Source organism: Topomyia yanbarensis, chromosome 3, assembly GCF_030247195.1.
Source record: "Topomyia yanbarensis strain Yona2022 chromosome 3, ASM3024719v1, whole genome shotgun sequence".
NCBI classification, from domain to species: domain Eukaryota; kingdom Metazoa; phylum Arthropoda; class Insecta; order Diptera; family Culicidae; genus Topomyia; species Topomyia yanbarensis.
In genome coordinates, this window is record NC_080672.1 from 170,714,360 (window position 1) to 170,732,495 (window position 18,136).

At 38.3% G+C, this 18,136-nt stretch overlaps 2 protein-coding genes across 5 annotated transcripts in view; both read right to left on the minus strand.

Moving 5' to 3' along the window:
• The window catches only part of LOC131690836 (TWiK family of potassium channels protein 7-like), a 359,592-nt gene that overhangs the window by 220,888 nt on the left and 120,568 nt on the right, over positions 1-18,136 (minus strand). The gene's annotated exons all lie outside the window — the stretch shown is intronic.
• LOC131690835 (uncharacterized) lies at positions 491-5,155 on the minus strand. 4 transcript variants are annotated; one of them, XM_058976895.1, is made up of 3 exons: positions 4,421-5,155; positions 4,288-4,353; positions 491-4,222 (listed from the first exon to the last, which is right to left on the minus strand). In XM_058976895.1, exon 3 carries the CDS (start codon positions 2,595-2,597, stop codon positions 507-509), a length of 2,091 nt encoding a protein of 696 aa, XP_058832878.1. In that variant the 5' UTR covers positions 2,598-4,222; positions 4,288-4,353; positions 4,421-5,155; the 3' UTR covers positions 491-506. The 4 variants fall into 4 exon arrangements, with proteins under 4 accessions (XP_058832878.1, XP_058832877.1, XP_058832875.1 ...); XM_058976894.1 differs by having other exon boundaries at positions 491-4,353; XM_058976892.1 differs by having other exon boundaries at positions 491-4,218; positions 4,288-5,155.

The following is an 18,136-nucleotide window of genomic DNA, read 5'->3' on the forward strand; positions in this document are numbered from 1 at the left end:
CAAGGTGAATTGGATCGTATCCACCTTTCCATATCCCGTTGGAGTGGTCTCAACAGTGGCCACTCGTTCGAATCCGTGGTCTCCCTCAATCATCGGCTCGATTCCGAACGATTTCCAGAAGTTGTATCCCAGGATCAGCTCTCTACAAATCTGCGGTACCACTAGCGTCGGAATCACTCTGGTCATTCCCTTGAATACCATCGGTAGCTGTACGAATCCGAGACATTCATGTACAGTTTTATCGGCCGTGACAATCTTCAGTGGGCTACGCTGCATCGTCAAACCATACCTCTTGGCAATATCGGTCATACTCGTTACACTGACACTTGCGCCAGAGTCGAGTAAAGCGTCGTATTCGGTGTCAAAAATCTTCACGGTTACGTGAGGGCTGCTCTCGGTGTGGACCCTTACTTCACACACCTTCAGAAACGGGTCCTCAAACGGACTAGAACTGGGAACATCGTTCGTCGGCGGAATGCTGTTGTTCCCTACTGCGCATTCCTGACCTAGTTTCCCGATGGATTACCTATCCTGTCCCGGTCAATCCGTGGGTGGTTCTCGCAGGTCACCGTCGTCTTACCGGGTGTTCCGCAGATGTAGCAGAACAACTGCTTTTCGTGTCTGCAGTTTCGCCAAATATGTCCCGTTCGGCGGCAATTCCAGCAAAGGGGACCATTTGTCTGTTCGATTGCCGGCGTGGCACTGGGTTGTTGAGCACGCGTTACCGATTTGGACTGCTCCTTTGCCCGCCGATCACCATCGAACCTTTTTCCTAACGCGTTCACCTCTTCTGCTTCGGAATAGAACCCCGTCGACTCTTCAGCCTCGATGTTGTGTAGACCCGTCGTGTTACGTGTCGGTCCTTCTCGACACTGCCTGAGTGCCGGATCGTTCGCATCAATGCGGTACGCATAGTACTCAAGCTTTCGCACATCTCGTACCGTTCTACACGCTAGTTTTGAACGGTAGTGTGGGCGCATATTGTCCCAGATGACCTCGAAAATTCTTTCCTGATCTAGCGGTGACGATAGAAGTTTGTTTAAGCGCTCTATCTCCGTCTTGAACGTCAAAAACGGCTCGTTCCGAAGTTGTTTCCGCTCGTAGATTTTCTGACGGTTTCCTTGGTCCTTATTTGGGTTACCGTACATGTAACGGATTTTCTCCTCGAAGTCCTGCCAATCTAGGAACTCGTCAGCGTAGCACAAGTACCAATCGTAGGCATCTCCCCGTAATATGGTATGCACTCGCTGCAATAGGATGTCGTCTGCGATCCGATCCATTCGCGCTAGCCTACGAATCTTATGGAGAAAATCTTCCAACGATCGATGGCGGGGGTCGCCACTAAAAGTTAGATGCCATTTCTCCATACGCCGGTCTGCATCCTGAATCTCGCGATCCGCGATTCGTCGATTCACACGACGTCTTGGGCGAAACTCCTCAGCGTCATACCCATCTTCGTCCTCGCTACTCTGCAGGGGTACTGCACTCTGCCTTCGATGCAGGCCACCGGTGGGATTACCTCGACTATCCCACTGAGAAAAACTCGGTCTGTCGCTCCACCGTCTATCAGCTGGATCCTCCCGTTCAGCTATTCTCGTCTCCATACCATACATTCTGCTCAACTGTCGCGCTTGATCCTGACCGTCTCGTGCATCGTAGTACGAACGGTCGCTTCCTGTCTCCATCCGTCGTTCGACTGATTCTCTTCGAATCACTCGTCCTCTATCGAACTCATCCTGTCTCGTCTGTGGAATTCCGCTATATCGTCGTTGTGGTACCTCTTCTCTCTGCCTGCGTTCGGTTTCTGGATGGTTGACTCGGATGTACGGTGTCGGTTGCGCTTCTCTGTCGAACTCCGCCCTACTTATCAGCTCAGGAACTTGAAGCCCTCGATTGGAAGGGTTGACGAACCTCGTCGGATCCGGTATCTGGGTTGCCAGTCTAAATTCTGCCAATTCTCGCCTCAACTCAGCCACTTGCATTCTCAGCATTCTGTTCTCGTCGTTAAGTTGGTTTTCCCTCCGTAGTTGTTCCTCACTTGCCGTTTTGGGAATAGCTCCAAGGGATCGCTTCGAATGCTCATCAGACGACCTGTCTTCGCGTTCTTGTCCGTCGTCTCGGTGCTCCTCGTCTTTCCTATCATCATTCCCTGACTCCAATGACTTTTGCTGATTGTCGACAACTTCTCCTGAGTGAGAATCTTCGGAACCCTTCTTCCCACTAAATCTGTTCAACACACTTCGAATTTCCCTTATCAGTTCTTTACGCATGGCTTCGGATCCAGGATCCTCAGCTATGCTTCGGGCGACCCTAAGCGCGTAATGTTTTAATCGGGAAATGCACCTTTCATCTGGTCCTTTCTCCAACTTTCCTCTCAAAACATCGATTATGCTTGACACGCGATCGAACTCTTGTTCGATAGTAAACCGCGACGGATAATCCCGATTTTCCCTCACATCTTCGTAAAAAAGGTTTCGTAGTAGTCGGTATTTGGCTTCCGAATCAGTTTTAGTTTCCTCAACCTTACCACGAATCATGAGCTCGTAATCTACTTCCTCATTGGTTAAGTGGTCGGCTCTCGGAAACTTAGAAGCCATTTCGGTTTTTCAGAATATGTAAAATTTAATAAATAGTATAGAAAATGTACAAAAATGGTAAATATAACCCCTTATCTCTAATAAATGTTCCCACACAACGATAACATCACAAGAATATTCCTTAGAATCCCCAAAATATTTCTGTATCCTCAATAAATTTCTCCAAAAAAAATATGCATGATGATATTTCTCCAAAATAAACGGTCTCCAAATTATGTTACATTACCCTAAATACTACATAAATTACAAAAATGAACCTAGACTAAAAATGTACATAAGAACGAAAATAAATGACGAAAACAATCATAACTTCAACAATATTCTCCAAATATACTTCAAGAATTCCGAAAAAATCCTGCAGTTGGGCGCCAATTTGTAGCCAGCCCTGGTCGATCCCTAGCAAGCGTGCAGCTTATGCGCCACTTCCCGTAGGAAGACTGCACGCCAAGATTTGTTTGCCCGGATGAGACTCTTCCTAGGGCGAGTCCCTGAAGAAGCTTCACCTAAAAGAAATTAATCAGGATCGAACCAGACAGGCTTATCAAAAGTTAGCCTCCAAAAGTCGGGTAGACGACCCTATTATCAACTAGCAGCAATCATCAGAAAACCTAATCACCCTCAAAATAATTCGCGGTAAGAAACTCCCCATACCTAATATATCATCACTGGAACTGCAGCCACTCCTCACCAGGTGGCACAAACACGTTGAAAGCGAAGCTTTCACCACTCATCAAATTCCGCCAAGCGGAAGACAGTGAAACGAAACGAAAACTACACCGAACGAAGTGACGTAACCATACTTAAACGAGACTAAACCTTGAGGGAGTACTATAGGAATTTACAAACATTTTAGTACGTTTACACTAACCAACATTTATTTACGCTACAGGACGGAAAGATTTTCATTACTATGCATGTTTGTATTTTTGTATTAACTTTTAATTTTCTAGGCCTATCTTCTGATTGTGTGCGTGTACTCTCTCCCTACTGTGCTCATTGACCATACTGTGCTTTTCTCCATCAATCCTCAAACTTTCGGTGACGTCACCTCACGGCTCCAGCGTATCAACGGCAATCGCTTTGCACCCGGGTGGCTAATTAGTCAAAGGGTTGTGTGTGGCGTTCTTGAATGGCGAAACTAAATGTAATGGCCGACACACAACCTCACTTCATGGACGCGTCCCTAAATCTAGCCGTCCGTGGACGACTTCTCGAGCGTTTGCGCTCTGACGGCTTAAATCACTGTGGCGTCCTCCTTGGACGCCACCCTTCACACTTAATTAGCAAGAACGATACGACTCACCAGTTCTGCTGCTGTTGGTTTCTGCTGCTGTCGATCGTTCTGCTGCGATGACGGGCGATGATGGGCGATCACATCGATCGGCCGCGCCGGTTTCTGACCAGCGGTTGTTAGTTGCTGCTGATGCTTGCTTTATTCAGCCGGAAAAGTTGCGATGATCTTTCGGTGATTGAAGGAACGGCTTTTAGACGGGTCGTCCTTCCTTCCGGCGGCGTAACAGTGCCGGGTTCAAATTTCGTCCGATAATACGCGCGTGTGGCTTTCGTTCCTTCTTCCTTCTCTCGTTCGTCGTTGGCTGTGCGAAATAGAAAAGATTGCCGTCTGGCTATTGCAAACGGGGTCATTAGCACATGGTATCGGTCAATGGCACTTAACTCTGAGCACATTTACCTTCTTCTGTAGCTTTTTGCACAAACTTTCCTACGCACGCACTCTCGACTTCTTCGACTATGAGTTCTACTTGGACGGGAGAAACAAGAGTAATTAGCCTAACATTCGAATACGATCACGTCACTTTACCTACTTGGAAAACCTAAACCGGACAAACTACGCGCACTTTCACTACGTTTGGCGGACTGGGACGAAATGGACTAGCAGCGTTAATCCTCAGATTAGGGAAGGTAATTTCGTACGAACTTACAGGAAGCCCGTATTTTCCCGCAAATTTCTTCGGACAAGTTCGGAGATCAACGACCCTACTAGCTGTTTTATTCTGTCAGCTAACCTTTGGCTCTATCTGTCCCTTTCCATCATGCATTCCAAGCGAAGGATCGTCATGGTTTTCGTCTTCAGGAGAATCTCAACAGGCAATTTAATTTCTTCCCCTCGCGGAGAGGAGTATTTGCTAGGGTGTTGCGCAAGAGTCGTTCAACGGTAGGTTGTCTAACTCTTGGCGCAAACAAATCAGACTGGTTCTACTAAATTTGAAAAATATTGCTGAATATGACATGACCGCTACACAATCGTTTTGCGTTATATTACGTCTTCTTTGTCAAGAATTGTCTGCATGTTCGGTTGTTTGTACCTCACGTCTCTGTCGATCCTCGTTATTGCTGCTAGAATCTTCAGGCAGCTGATTCTTCGGAAAAGTTTAAATAAACAGCTTCTGGTCTTATAAATTTGAGATCAAGCAAGGAGTTTAGAAAAACTTTAGAAAAAATATTAATGTTCTCCCATTTTATGTTCACCCCGTTTTCCGACAAGTTAAATTTCAATTTGTTCAAATGGGGTACCCCTTTATTTTGGGGCATACACTTAAATTGGGGGTTCTAATCATTTGAAAAAAAGAACTAGAATTCAAGTAAAAAGTAATTCAAGTGAAAAATGTACTAATTATGCTTTTTAAAGCTGGATTCTATAATAACAAAATACAAAAATCGGTATCTACCATAATAGCAAATTATTATAGTAGAAGCGAAGAACTTTATGTGAATTGTTGAAAAATTTTAAATTTTTTTTTAGGGGAAAGGGAGTACAATATAGCCTTCTACCATAAAACGAAACACATTCCAACAGACGAAATCGTGGGCTAGTGATAACGTTTTGTTGTCATGTCACCGATAATTCCACAATACTTCAGTAGAATAGCTTCAAGAATGAACGCCTGAATAAATAAAGCTTGTTTATTGTTTGCCAAAGGATATAATTCGATTCGCTACGCCTCTTCATTAATCATGTTATAAACGTAAGCGTTTGTGGCATCCAAATCGAAGTGCTTTTTCGAACTGCGATAGCATTTAAATATTATCTAAAGCAGATACAGCGCCGGCTGCTGATTCAGACGTGCCCCAAACTTTCCTCTCGGTGGAAAGTTTGTTATTATTCCATTAGCTATGTAATGTCTGAAATGAAATTTATGCAATAAACTTTAATTTTTATTGCCATAAAGTATAATTGAGAACAATAGTATGGGATGGGATTAGAATGGATAATACAAGAGATTTAGTCGTAATTAGATTAAACGGTGCGCCGAGTTATGTTTTCAAATGTTTAATCTTTATAATTCAGTAATTGTGGTGTCTTATTTAAAGATTCCATTATAATAGTTTCATGCGTAATTCAGCTGCATTTGGCTGTTCTGATGGCACGGGAGAGCCGTCCGTTTAGATTTGGAACGATTTTGTAATATAGCTTAAATTTCACAACGGTATGTAATACCAAGGCTTTGCTTTAAGTTTTAATATTCACTAGAAATTGACGTTGAAATCTTCAAATTGCCACTTGACCCGCAAAATTTTGGTAATCTCGAGTATTCTAGGAGCACGAAATAATGGTTTTGACAAAGACAGTGTCCATTATAAATCTAACATTAATTAAAAAGTCATTTTTGCTTTTCTCATATAGAAAAGATTTTCGTCTTTTTAACCGAGGCCCAGAGGATTTGTCGGAATCGGAAATTCCTATATATGTCAAAAATATTACGGGTTACAGATTAAAGAGTGTGGTCACACATCAAATTCCCATATAAGCCGGCATCACCTTGCTTCTAAATGACAAAACATTGATGAAATCCCCCGTTTGCATTGCTGCATGCACCCATTTCACAATACACAGACAAACGAAATGCTATACACTTATATAATATCCAAAACCTTACGTATAATTCACACTTTTCCGGGCTAGTTCAGCACCGTGCACGACCCTCAATATTTTTGATGCGCTTTAAATGCACGCATTCGCAGCTGTTAGGCACGGGCTCAGGATTCTATATTGTAGAAGGCTACAGAAACAGAAGTCTCTAAGTATCGGGTAATTTTGGGAGAGATTCCGCGTCAGGAGAGATGCCGCACTCAGATATAGAGAGTATATGGGGTCACTTTTATACGGTAATATGACATTGTGAGTTTGTCTTTCGAAAAGTTATAACTCTAGAGATGTAAAATAATCCGTTTTAATTACTCACGAAAATTGTATTAATGATTTTGTGCGTTCAATTGCATCACGGAGTGCCGAAAATTTTTCAGCACAGCATTAAAATTTCGTTTTTTTTTAAATTGTTCAATTTTTTTTTGTAAATCATGTATCGGTTGAATAGCTGGGACCTTTTAGAAGGCATTCTGATCATGAGCACAATCATCCATAATTTCAGAGGAAAATGCCGTCGTGCGGCATCTCTCCCCTACAATTGGGAGAGATGCCGCATCAAAATTGGTTCGCTATAGGTTATTATAAGCCACTGTGTTTGGCATTTTCTTGTTGTGCAATTAATGCTAGTGATGAAATGTACTGCAACTGCAACTATAAATCTATCCCGCCTTCTGCACCAAAGTAAAGCTTCCGTAGTTCTTTTTATAACGATTATAGAGTTTTTAACCTTAGGGTCATTCGCCTCTTTTTTCGGGTTAGAAAAATCTCTATTTAAAAAATCTCTAACATTTTATTGTTCGATTCCCAACTTCGCACATAGGATTAGAGAATTTTCTAAATAGAAAATAGAGGCGTATGACCTTAAGGTTCCATAGCTCTGTATCATGAACCAGATTTACGTAAAGGGAAACATCAATGTTGAAAAGTTGATTTAGTTTTCGCTGCTTTCAATAAAAGCGTCTCGATAATTTCGACGTGAAATTCCTTATGTATTACATACCCACGAATATTGACGGCTCCGAACTCACAAATCGCGATGTTATCACAATTAATCTAACTCTTAAGGGGTCCTCTTATATAATTCTGCAAAAAGTACTAAATGTTTGATATTTTTTTTTGAAGAAGTAAAATGGCTTAGACATGTGCGCTATTCTGCAAAATGTTTGTTGAGGTTTCATCTATAAAATCAAAATTTTCGAGTGCAAGGTATCAAACATGGCGTCAAAAACTGCGGCTTTCTTGAAACAAGATTTTTCGAATCTGCGGGCATTCTCATTTTTAACCAATCAACTTTGCGTTTACCCGCCCTAAAAAAAGACAATATTTTCCGGCGCTGTAACCTACAAAATCCCAATATTTTTATCATTAACGATTTTTTACAGCCGGTCAAAGTGGAAAAATCATACTTTATTTTCAAATGCCGGCCTTTTTGCTTCTATAACGATTTAGTTTTGTTTTTTAGGTTGGGATGCTTTTATGAAATGTAATCTTCAAGATCGTTTTGGTTTTCTGCTTGTAGATGACGAATGGCGACATCTAACACTTTTCGCTGGAGCCGCCATTTTGGACGCCATTTTGGACGCCATTTTCGACACCCTTAACTAGAAAATATTGATTTTAACGATGAAACCTTAATAAACATTTTGCAGAATAGCGCACATGTCTAAGTCATTTTACTTCTAAAAATCAAGCATTAGGTACTTTTTGCGCTATTATATAAGATATCATAGACAGAAAATGCGTCTATTATTTGTAATATTTGCCGCATAATCAATCATCTGATTTTTTGCAGGTTTGGAGTCTACAGTAAAGTTGTTTAGAATGATTTTGGAACAACTTTGTTGCAGACACGAGGGCTCTATGTATTCAGTATGGATTGTTATAGTTGTGTCAAATAAGTTCTTCAATTCTGTCGGCAACTGCAACTCCCCGTCGAAACCTAGCGCAAATTATCCAATCTGTGCTGAACGAAAGAAAAGAAGACAAACCAGCATCATTTATGCTATCAAAGTAACAGTTCTTCTTGAGCGACACGGGAAAAAATATTCTGTCTGTATTTCTTCCCCCTTGTAGGAGGGTAGCGGTAATTTGCGCGGAAACTTGATCAGAAAATTAATTTAGAGACCATTTTAGCGACTAGCACGAAACAGCTCGCGACGATCGTCTCTTGATTCAATTTAGGATAGAACGATTTTCCCCATATTAAAGAGCACGACCCTGGCCCAAGACTTTTGTCGCCTTGCTGTTCCGTGTGTTTCCTGTTGCCGAGGGAAACTTCTAGAACGGGAGGGTTGCACCATTTATTTTGCCATTTAGCAGAACGGTTTCAGATTGCTTCCACTTCGAGGGGTTCAATTAGTTACTGATATTGGAATCGTTTCTAAACTTTGAAGCAATGTTCGCAGGAAATGAGCTCCACTTATACCATGGTGCTCGCACGAATTATGTTCCCATTACTTGGTACTCAATCGAATTTAATTACCACCGGTTTCAAACTTTACTAATAATCTTAGCAAGAGCATTTTCTGTGTTAAGTGAACAATTTTCAACCAAACCGCCAATTCTTCAACTAGTTGCAAAGAAATTCTCTGATGTTAGTCAGCTTTTCGGATATTTATGCGTACTTGTGCAATTAAATGCTCCAAGTACTTAAACAGTTCGAAACAAACTGTTCTGTACTTTCGCTACGATGTTTCTTCACTTTATTTTCTGACTGTATATTTCCGTGTTCTATTGCACTTTGTATTATTTATGCTCACCTCCCAAAAGATCCTGGAAAATAAAGGCCACTCAATTCCACCGTTATTGACTAGACACAATTGAAAAAGATTTTACATGTTTGGCATAGAAGATGTAGAAGTTAAAAAGCTACACAAAAGAGCCTAGGGGAGCTGGTGTTGAGCCCGACATTGTGGGTAAGCCCGACACCATACAACTTTTCCCAGAAATCATTGCACAGCATCCAAAAATAACAGGATGTTATTTGTTCAATTATTTTAAGCATTTCGAAACCCATCGATGTCATCAAAGGACAACAAAATAAACAAAACCTGCGAAAACACTTTCTTAACTAGTTTGCGTGGAAGACATGTTTTGAGTATTTCGGTATTATTAGTTGAGGCTTGTGCGCTGCGAGATGGACCACGCGAAAACAAAAAAATGTGCGCTGTTGGAGTAACACCGAAAGTCGTTGGGTGGAGCAAGACCAACCCGCTTTTTAAATGATTGTGTTCATTGTTGATCCAATGCGAATTACCGTGTATGTTTAGGATGTTCAATCAAATTATTGTCACATCATGTTAGTAAAAATTCACGAAAACGCTTTTATTATATTTATTTCTTGTTAGTATTGTCCCACTTGTTATTTAAAATAAAATCTCATTTTTCTCCTTGTTTTTGGCAACCAATTATTTTTAATCCAACAAACAATTAATTTGAGAGACTGAAAAGATATATCTTGTTGATAACTATTTTAACAAGAATTATGCACAGTAAATAAAATTCACCTGCTGAAGGTGTCGGGTTTGCTCTCAGTTCCTCTACTCCTCATTTCGATCTCGAACCGCGATGAGTTTCGTAACCCATGGAAACATCGCCGCGTGTCGTTGAAGTGTTTTCTGTCAAATCGAGGGGTTTGAAATTTTAATCAAATTTGGAATATGTCTGTTGAATATTTATTTTATGTTTTATAGAGACCCGCGTGGGTTTGGGCTGTTTTAATCTGAGCAGCATCTACAGGAACATAACAAGCAAATGGCTACAATAATACGAATATGAAAATGCGCCCCAGTAGACATAAAAAAGCAATAAGTAAGCTGAGAAAATTTCCTGAAAGTTGCATGCTTAAAAGAGCAATTTTCCAGCAACCCATTGAATGGGTGACTGGGCGACTGGAAACAAAGATCCTTTTTGTCATTCAACTTCATACCGAATTTTTTATTCAATTAATTTGCCTTCCACGTTGCTCTTATTCTGGACTAAAATGTTTTAGTCTTTTTGCAAATGAACGACGGATTTCTTCAAAATGTTTCAAACATTCCTACACTCATCTTTTTGAAACAATGCCATAGACAAAGTTTGTTGGGTACAAACTTTCCGCTTTCTTTACAAAATTCATTACCCAAGCATCCGTCAACTGGTGGGTGACTATTTTTTATGAATCAAAAGCTCACCGGGATGCTCATGAAACTATGCCAAAGACACAAAGGAGGAACGTTCGGACACTATTTGTGCTGGCTTTGGTAGCCACATAGCATTTTCATACTTTTTAATTGGTATGCAAATGTTGTCCGTCGAGCTTACAAAAGCGTCTCTATCTCGCTCTCTCTGAAATTAATTTCATTGTTAATTAGTATACGCCAACTTCATTCAAAATGCAGATTGTTCATGTGATGATTTGTACTTCCTTCACCACCAGTGGAATGTTTTATGTGAGTTCTGATGGTTATGATAGTTTATGTGATGACTGAGGGTTTTCTGGTGCATCGGAGAAGTTTATCATATTTAAAATTGCAGATCTCGAAATTCCATATTATGTTCATTCATTTGAAGCAAAGATATCAATATAAAGAAAGATACCCGCCTTCGATATTTTTCATACATTCTATTGGAGACACCCGAATATAGTCCATTCGTAGGGGAAACCGAAGAGATTTGAAACAGAGGAGAGTTGAAACATTGCTAGCGAAACAGTACCATTAGGGATAAAACAATAATGCTTTTTTTATTTTATATTGTGCCCACAAACCCTCCAATACACGCCAACGACGTTAAATGAGTGGTTGAGTATTTACGGTTAACGCACCACAAAAATGAGCAAAAGTAAGTTTTCATTATTGTCTTCAAATTGGTATAAATAGGACTTTAGGTAATGTTCGATCATGAGAATATCACTATTATGTAATCTAAGAGTTAAGATTTATGAATTATATGCGTTTCTTTCTATCTTTGCGAGGTATAACTTGTAATTTGTGGATCAAGCTTTACTTCTCGACCTATGAGAGTTGAAACACCTTGTTTCAACTCTCCTCGATGATGAACTTCTAGTTTTATGGTAATGTTATAATCACGTTAACGTTCCTGAACAAATAATAATAATCAAGATTCTTCTTTCCTGAATTGACAACAGTGATCAACGAATAATAAGAATGCATGTCATTCTAAGGAATTATCTTAGTGTGAACGAATAAAAATGACACAATTGTAACATTTGATGCTTTAGAAAACGTTTTGATACTATTTAAAATAATTGGTTACTTGTTTCAACTCACATTCATAGCTGTTTCAACTTACCTCGGTATGAGGAGAGTTGAAATAAAGAGAACACTACTACAAAAATCAATATATTGATGCTTTGTTATTGATTTGTACCAGTTATTCTAATGTAATTTGATAAAGCCAGAAGTAAGAAATTTAAAAATCAGCACTCATCGAATGACAGTTTTTGTCGAATTATATAGCAAAAGCAAAAAAAAAAAATATTTCAACCCTCCTCGGTCTCCTCTACCATCCTGTTGAGTGAAGTAGTGGGCTATTTGTTTATGATTTTAGCAAAGATTCGCCCCTTTGGCCATCTACATTTCAAGTCTCCCGAACGAGTGCTTTGGTACACGCGCTGCGGTGAGCAACTAGTGTAGACTCATAATTGTGTCACCAATTTTTCGCTGAAGCTGGGTATATTCCTCTGCGTCTAATCCAGGGGGAGGGTCTGTACTCTTGGGGGTCCCGAACCCTCTCGAAAATTGTCAATTTGTTGAGAAATTTTAAATTAGTTTCAATTTTAAATTACTTTCAAACTCAAAATCATTTCAAAATTTGACCTCCACAACTGATTTTCATTAAATGAGGTTATGAAGTATTAAGTATTGTACTTCATTTCAGACACCCCGGTTTTTTCTGGATCTGTTCCTGATATTCTTTCTTCTAAAATGTTTTGTTTGGACTAAGGCCAGAAGAGCATTCGGCAATGCCATACACATCACATCGTGAATAAAAACCATCTCATTAATTGTAGATTTGTACTAATTATCTGAAAAGTAGCTGACGGTTGCATATCGTGTTTTATTAGTTCTAATAGAATACTGGAACAACATAATGACACGAATTTCGCTTATTAATCTTCTTAGACAGCATACCTAATTACCGCAATACTTCCTTTGGTCGATACGTCTCAGCAAATAACAGTTACAAGAATGATTGCTCCTTAGATAATTCAAAATAGCCCTTATCTCAAATTTGGGATGCACCGGTTTGGCGGCATTAGATTTTTGGTCGGTTTTCAATTGATTCTTTTTTGGTTGTACGTTGCAATCTAAGTTCTGCGGTTAAACGGAGGAACTTTAGGTGCGAGAAATATTAAAAACTGTTTGTAGTTGTCCAGGATTACTAATAGTTTTGAATGTCATATGAATAGTGATTAGCTTAAAATGGATATTCACTACTTTTTCATGGTTTTCGAAATAGTCAAAATGATATGCGATAATTTTTAATGTGTAGAGTAGAGTGGGGTCAAGTAGGTCAATTTTTTGGCGAGCTTGTGCGATGGTATTTTTGCACAAATTTTGACAAACAAGCACTTTTTGGAAAGGTTATACATCGGGCAACGTTTTGGCAATAATAATTTTTGGCCTGGCCAAATATTTTTAAAGCTAGCCCAGATAAGGCGAAAAAACTTTTTTCGATGTTTTTAAAATATGGGGGTTCGATAGGTTAGTCTATTCCATGTTAAATAAAACAATGTAAACACCTATAAAATCAGCGGTTCAACTTTTTCAGTATTGATACTGCAGATCATTTAAAAATTAATAATGCAAATAATTAATGTAATCTATTGACGTCATTCAGATAAGAAAATGAAGAAGTGGCAAATTAAATAAAAAATCGCGAAAGGAAATGTTAAAAAAACATGTTTTTCCAGCAGTTGCGTCTGGTTTTGTACTTGCAAATGACTTCTTCAGTGTCCGCGTCGTCGCCAGAGTGTGAAATTGAAGTTGTGCACTCCGGCTGACGTGGTTGTTTAGCTGTGCGACAATCACGCTTGCGCTTCGGAGCTTTTTTTGGTTGCTCTTTTTTAATCATGTTTTTATTCGATTATCTACTTTAACAACACTATAAAACAGTGATTTTCAACCTGGTGTCCGCGGATCCCTAGGGGGCCGCGAAGTCGTTGCTGGGGGAACGAAGAAAAATATATTTTCCGAGTGCATATTGAAATTTCAAGTCTTGTTTCCTAACAAACTGAAAATATCACATTGATAGCATACAGAATCGATGTTTATCCGTGGGGGTCCGCAGCAACCTAGGGTGATTTCGAAGGGGTCCGTGGTACGAAAAAGGTTGATAGCCGCTGTCCTAAAATGTTGGGGTTATTTTGTTTTTGTTTTTATAATAAAAGAAGTGAACCTTCCAAACCTCCCAGAACGTCCCGTAGCTGAGAAATTTTGTCGTTTTGAATGCAACCTTTTGTAAAATGACATTATCTATTTTAAAATCAAGACTGATGTTTACCTGTGTTAAATTGAAAACCTAAGTTTACGATTAATCTTCTTCTGATCGATTTCTTACGTTTAATTCCACTACAATAATAATAATGGAAAACAGTTATTTTTCACCATCAATCAATGTATAGTCTTCTTCAGTATTCATCTTAGTTTACGGACAAACGTATTTACGTCGAACTCTAACTACACTAGATACCTGATACCAACACCAGAGGTGCGACTTCACTATCACTAATGACAGCATGCCATTGTAATTCTCGTTATCTATAAACAAGTGAACTAGATTTGGCGTTAAATTTATTGCCTGGTCTATCATTTTACTGCTAATTGAAGATTAAATTATGCAAATGAGAGACGCAACGCAACATCTTTTTTATTTTTTTTATTTCGATTATAGAGGTTTTAACCTTAAGGTCATTCGCCTTTTCGGGTAAGAAAAATCTCTTATTAAAAATTGCTAACCCTATGTGCGGGGTCGGGACTCAAACCCAGGTGCGCTGCGTACAAGGCAATCGATTTACCAACTACGCTACGCCCACCCCCTGCAACATCTTTTATTTCTATCCTTAAAATATCATATTACCTTACCAATTGCCATTACAATGTGTCTTATTATCACTATGATATAATGCTTTATCATTTTTATCGATGGTAGGACGCTCATAGTTCTGCACATTCTTTTAGAACCCTGTGCATGTCACTTGCTCTCCATGCCACACTGTGTCACTGTCCCAATTTTCATTCAAATATGTCAACATTACCTCATCGCAAAAGCAGTTTGAGCATACAAAAGTTCGTATGAGGAAGCTGCAAAAGCTTTCAAGTTCCATTGCAGCTAGCAGCTTGAAGGTTTGAAAACTTTGAAGTGTGTAAGTATTAGTTTAAGTATTATCCTAACTTCTGGTTGTTTGGGAATCGTCAAAATATATATAGAATTACCACGATTTTAGATTTTTGCCACTAGATAGCGTTGTAAGTGTACAAATGTGGATAAACAATAAAATTGCGGAATGTTTCGTAAAAATAAAGCAATGTGGCCAAACCATCGAATATATTCACACGGTGTCTTCGGAGGAATTGTTCGTATGAATATTCCCCACAATTTGATAAAAAATAAATTGAGGTATGGCTTATTATGATTGAATTAGAAAAATTAACTTTTTATGTTGACGCGGTAGAAAGTTGGTGTCTTCGACAAATTTTGGTAATGCTAGAAATGAAGAATTTTGTTGAATAATTTACACTTGTAAGACTTAAGGTTATCGATTCATGAAGAGTTTTCTTTGGCAACGGCCTTAAATTTGCTTTTTTATACAACTTTTCAATTTGCGATGTTTTGTGCATATATGGAGGTAATAAATCACATAATATTTTTGAAGGCTGTATATAAAAAAATACTCATTTTTTTCAAAGTTATTGAAGATTTTAACATTTTTTACGCTAATTTCAACTACGGAAAAGAGAGAAAGGTAAAAACCTAAATACACGAGCCGGCACTTTGATCAATGTATAGACCCTACACAATAAAGATAAGAAGGTTTGTTTCGTGGCACTTTAGAACCTTATGAATATGGTAAACTTTCTTCATCATGGTTTTTACTTATTCCACAGAAAAAATTAGTATAAAAAATTTTATTAGAATTTTTCGCCTATTATAATAATTTTTGGTTTGATATTCAATTACAAGTTGAAAAAGTTTTTATTTTGATTCATCGACGGATCCCCATGTGCATTGAAAAAGCCCAAAACTATTGATTAATAACTGCCAACAACTTGTTTTTCAATATAAACATCATTCCCAGAAACTTGAAAATTTTTCCATTTTGACGCATTGGCGGATCCTCTTGTGCATTGAAAACGTTTTCGTTAAAAACATTTTAATTTAAAACGATACTTTGAATTATATTCTGTAACAAAATTACAGTTTTGTATGTCATTCAGTATGGAATTTAAAAACATGTGTAAAGTTATTGTTAAAAAATCTTTTTTGCGATAAGTTCTCCATCATACAATTACATTCAAAATATTTCTCTTCTTTTTAGATTTTTGTTGATAAAATATAAAAAATTAGAAAATATGGCTTGTTTTGAAATTTAAATTTTTAACGAAAATTTTTGTTTTTGTGAAAAATGATACAACATTTTTTCAGTGTATATATGTTACGTACAGAAATATTCATTCCCTGTAACTCGTTCTCAGAAAGTTTTGCTGTATAAAATACAGAAAACATTTTTTGAAATTAATATACGTAGAAATGTCTACGCTCTTTTGAAAAATTGTTTTTGTAACAAAATATTGCAATTGTCAGAGTAAGCCATGGAGATTCATAAACCGAACACAACTTCAAAGTTTCGTTTGAATTGACGATGGTCATATTGTGTGGCCGGTTTCTCATGTCGTGTCAAGTGATGAACTACACCAAATTTTTTTTGTGTTCATGATCTCAAAAATCTATAGCTTTATTTGTTGGAATCATTTCGTAGATGAACTTCTGAGTGATAATAGCTAAAATTTCGAAAATTGATCGTGAATTATAATCGTTCAAAACCTAACCATATCATTTTTCCTTACATATCATTTTTCTAAAAAATTCAAGAACAAAGTAGTAGTTCTACATCTAAAACAAAACCTGTTTCACAACCTGACATTTCTCCTTCAATAAGACCTTCAGCTTCTCTAGCAAACATTTATTTAATGCTGATTTCGTTTTTAGAATCGAGTCGCTCTAGGTTCGCTCTGAGCTGTCACTTTTGTATGGATTTTGTAAATATTAGAGCGAACCTAGGGCGACTCTGATCTAAAACCGAAATCAGCATAAGATTGCTGTGTGCAAAGAACAATCAATTCAGCTTTTTGTTGGTGGCTGCGTCCTCAAATGCGCACCCCACTTTGACAAGTCCTCCGTCCAATATCAATTTTGACAAATCAACAGTCTTGTCAAATTTGACAAAACGTGCTTTAGATTCAAATTTTTGATCGCGGTAGGCGTTCACTTCTGCTCTCAACTAAAATTGAACGTCAAATAAATATTGTTTTTCAGTTGAAAAACTAAACTGATTTCGGTACGGATTCGCACAGTTAACTGTAGTTCCATTCAACAGCGGCACTCAACTCGAAATATGGATACAGAACATCTGCTATTCAAAACTATTAGCTACTCGCAATCGGCATACAAAAATCGGTCGACCATTAATTTTGCTACAAATTTGTATCCAAAATCAGATGCGAACAAACATTGTTTAGGTCTACTTTTAGGTACTGTATCGTTAAAGATGCTTTTCCTGGTGGTTTAAAAGCAAGTTTCATGTGCTATTATTAGTCATTTCATGTGTGATGAATTTAGGTAAGAGCAGAGGTTCTAATCGCATAATTCTCTCGACACTTTCCAAAAGCTGAGAATCTGCTTATAAATAAAGAAGGATATATGATAGCCATGAAACTCAAGGCTGATGAGACCGCTTGTCAAAATTGACACTGCTGACGAGTTGTCAAAGTTGACACTGTACAGACGACTTGTCAAAATAGAGTGCGCATTTAAAAACGCAGCCACCAGCAAAAAGCTGAATTGCAATAACAGGAAAGAGTTTAGTTCATACATCGACAATATAGAATTCTTCGTTCGCTCTGTTTGAATCAAAAAGTTTTTTCTCGAGAAGAATTTTGAACTAGCATTTCACTAAAATAAACAATTTACGTTAGCATTTCGAGTGCATTTATATTCGCTCCGAAGAAGCGTGATAGTATCGTTTTAGTAAATGTGTTTTACTTTTACTGAAAAGTCAGTGCCAGCATCGTGTGCCATCCAGGCCCGTAGCCAGGATTTTGTTTCGGGAGGGGCTTAAAAAAATTTGCATAAAGCTTTTAATTCTGACAATTTGATATAGTCACTAGAAACTAAATTAAATTTTGAAAAGTTCATAATGAAATCAATTCCAAATCAAAGACAATCCTAAAAATATGTTCATTGTCACAAGAAAGGTTATAGTACTTACTCTCGTTACAACAAAGTATATTCTAGAGTTCACAGTATTTATGCGCTAACCGAATATGACAATGCTTGACGGTGCTGGAAAACACTAGGTGTTCCAAGCTACACCTTTAAAAGGCGTAGAAGATGCTAAACCGAAATGAGTAGAAAAATATCCATAAAATGT

What these genes read in the sequence shown, in the direction of transcription:
- LOC131690835 (XM_058976895.1), bottom strand. Translation starts at nt 2,597, where the DNA reads ATGGCTTCTAAGTTTCCGAGAGCCGACCACTTAACCAATGAGGAAGTA.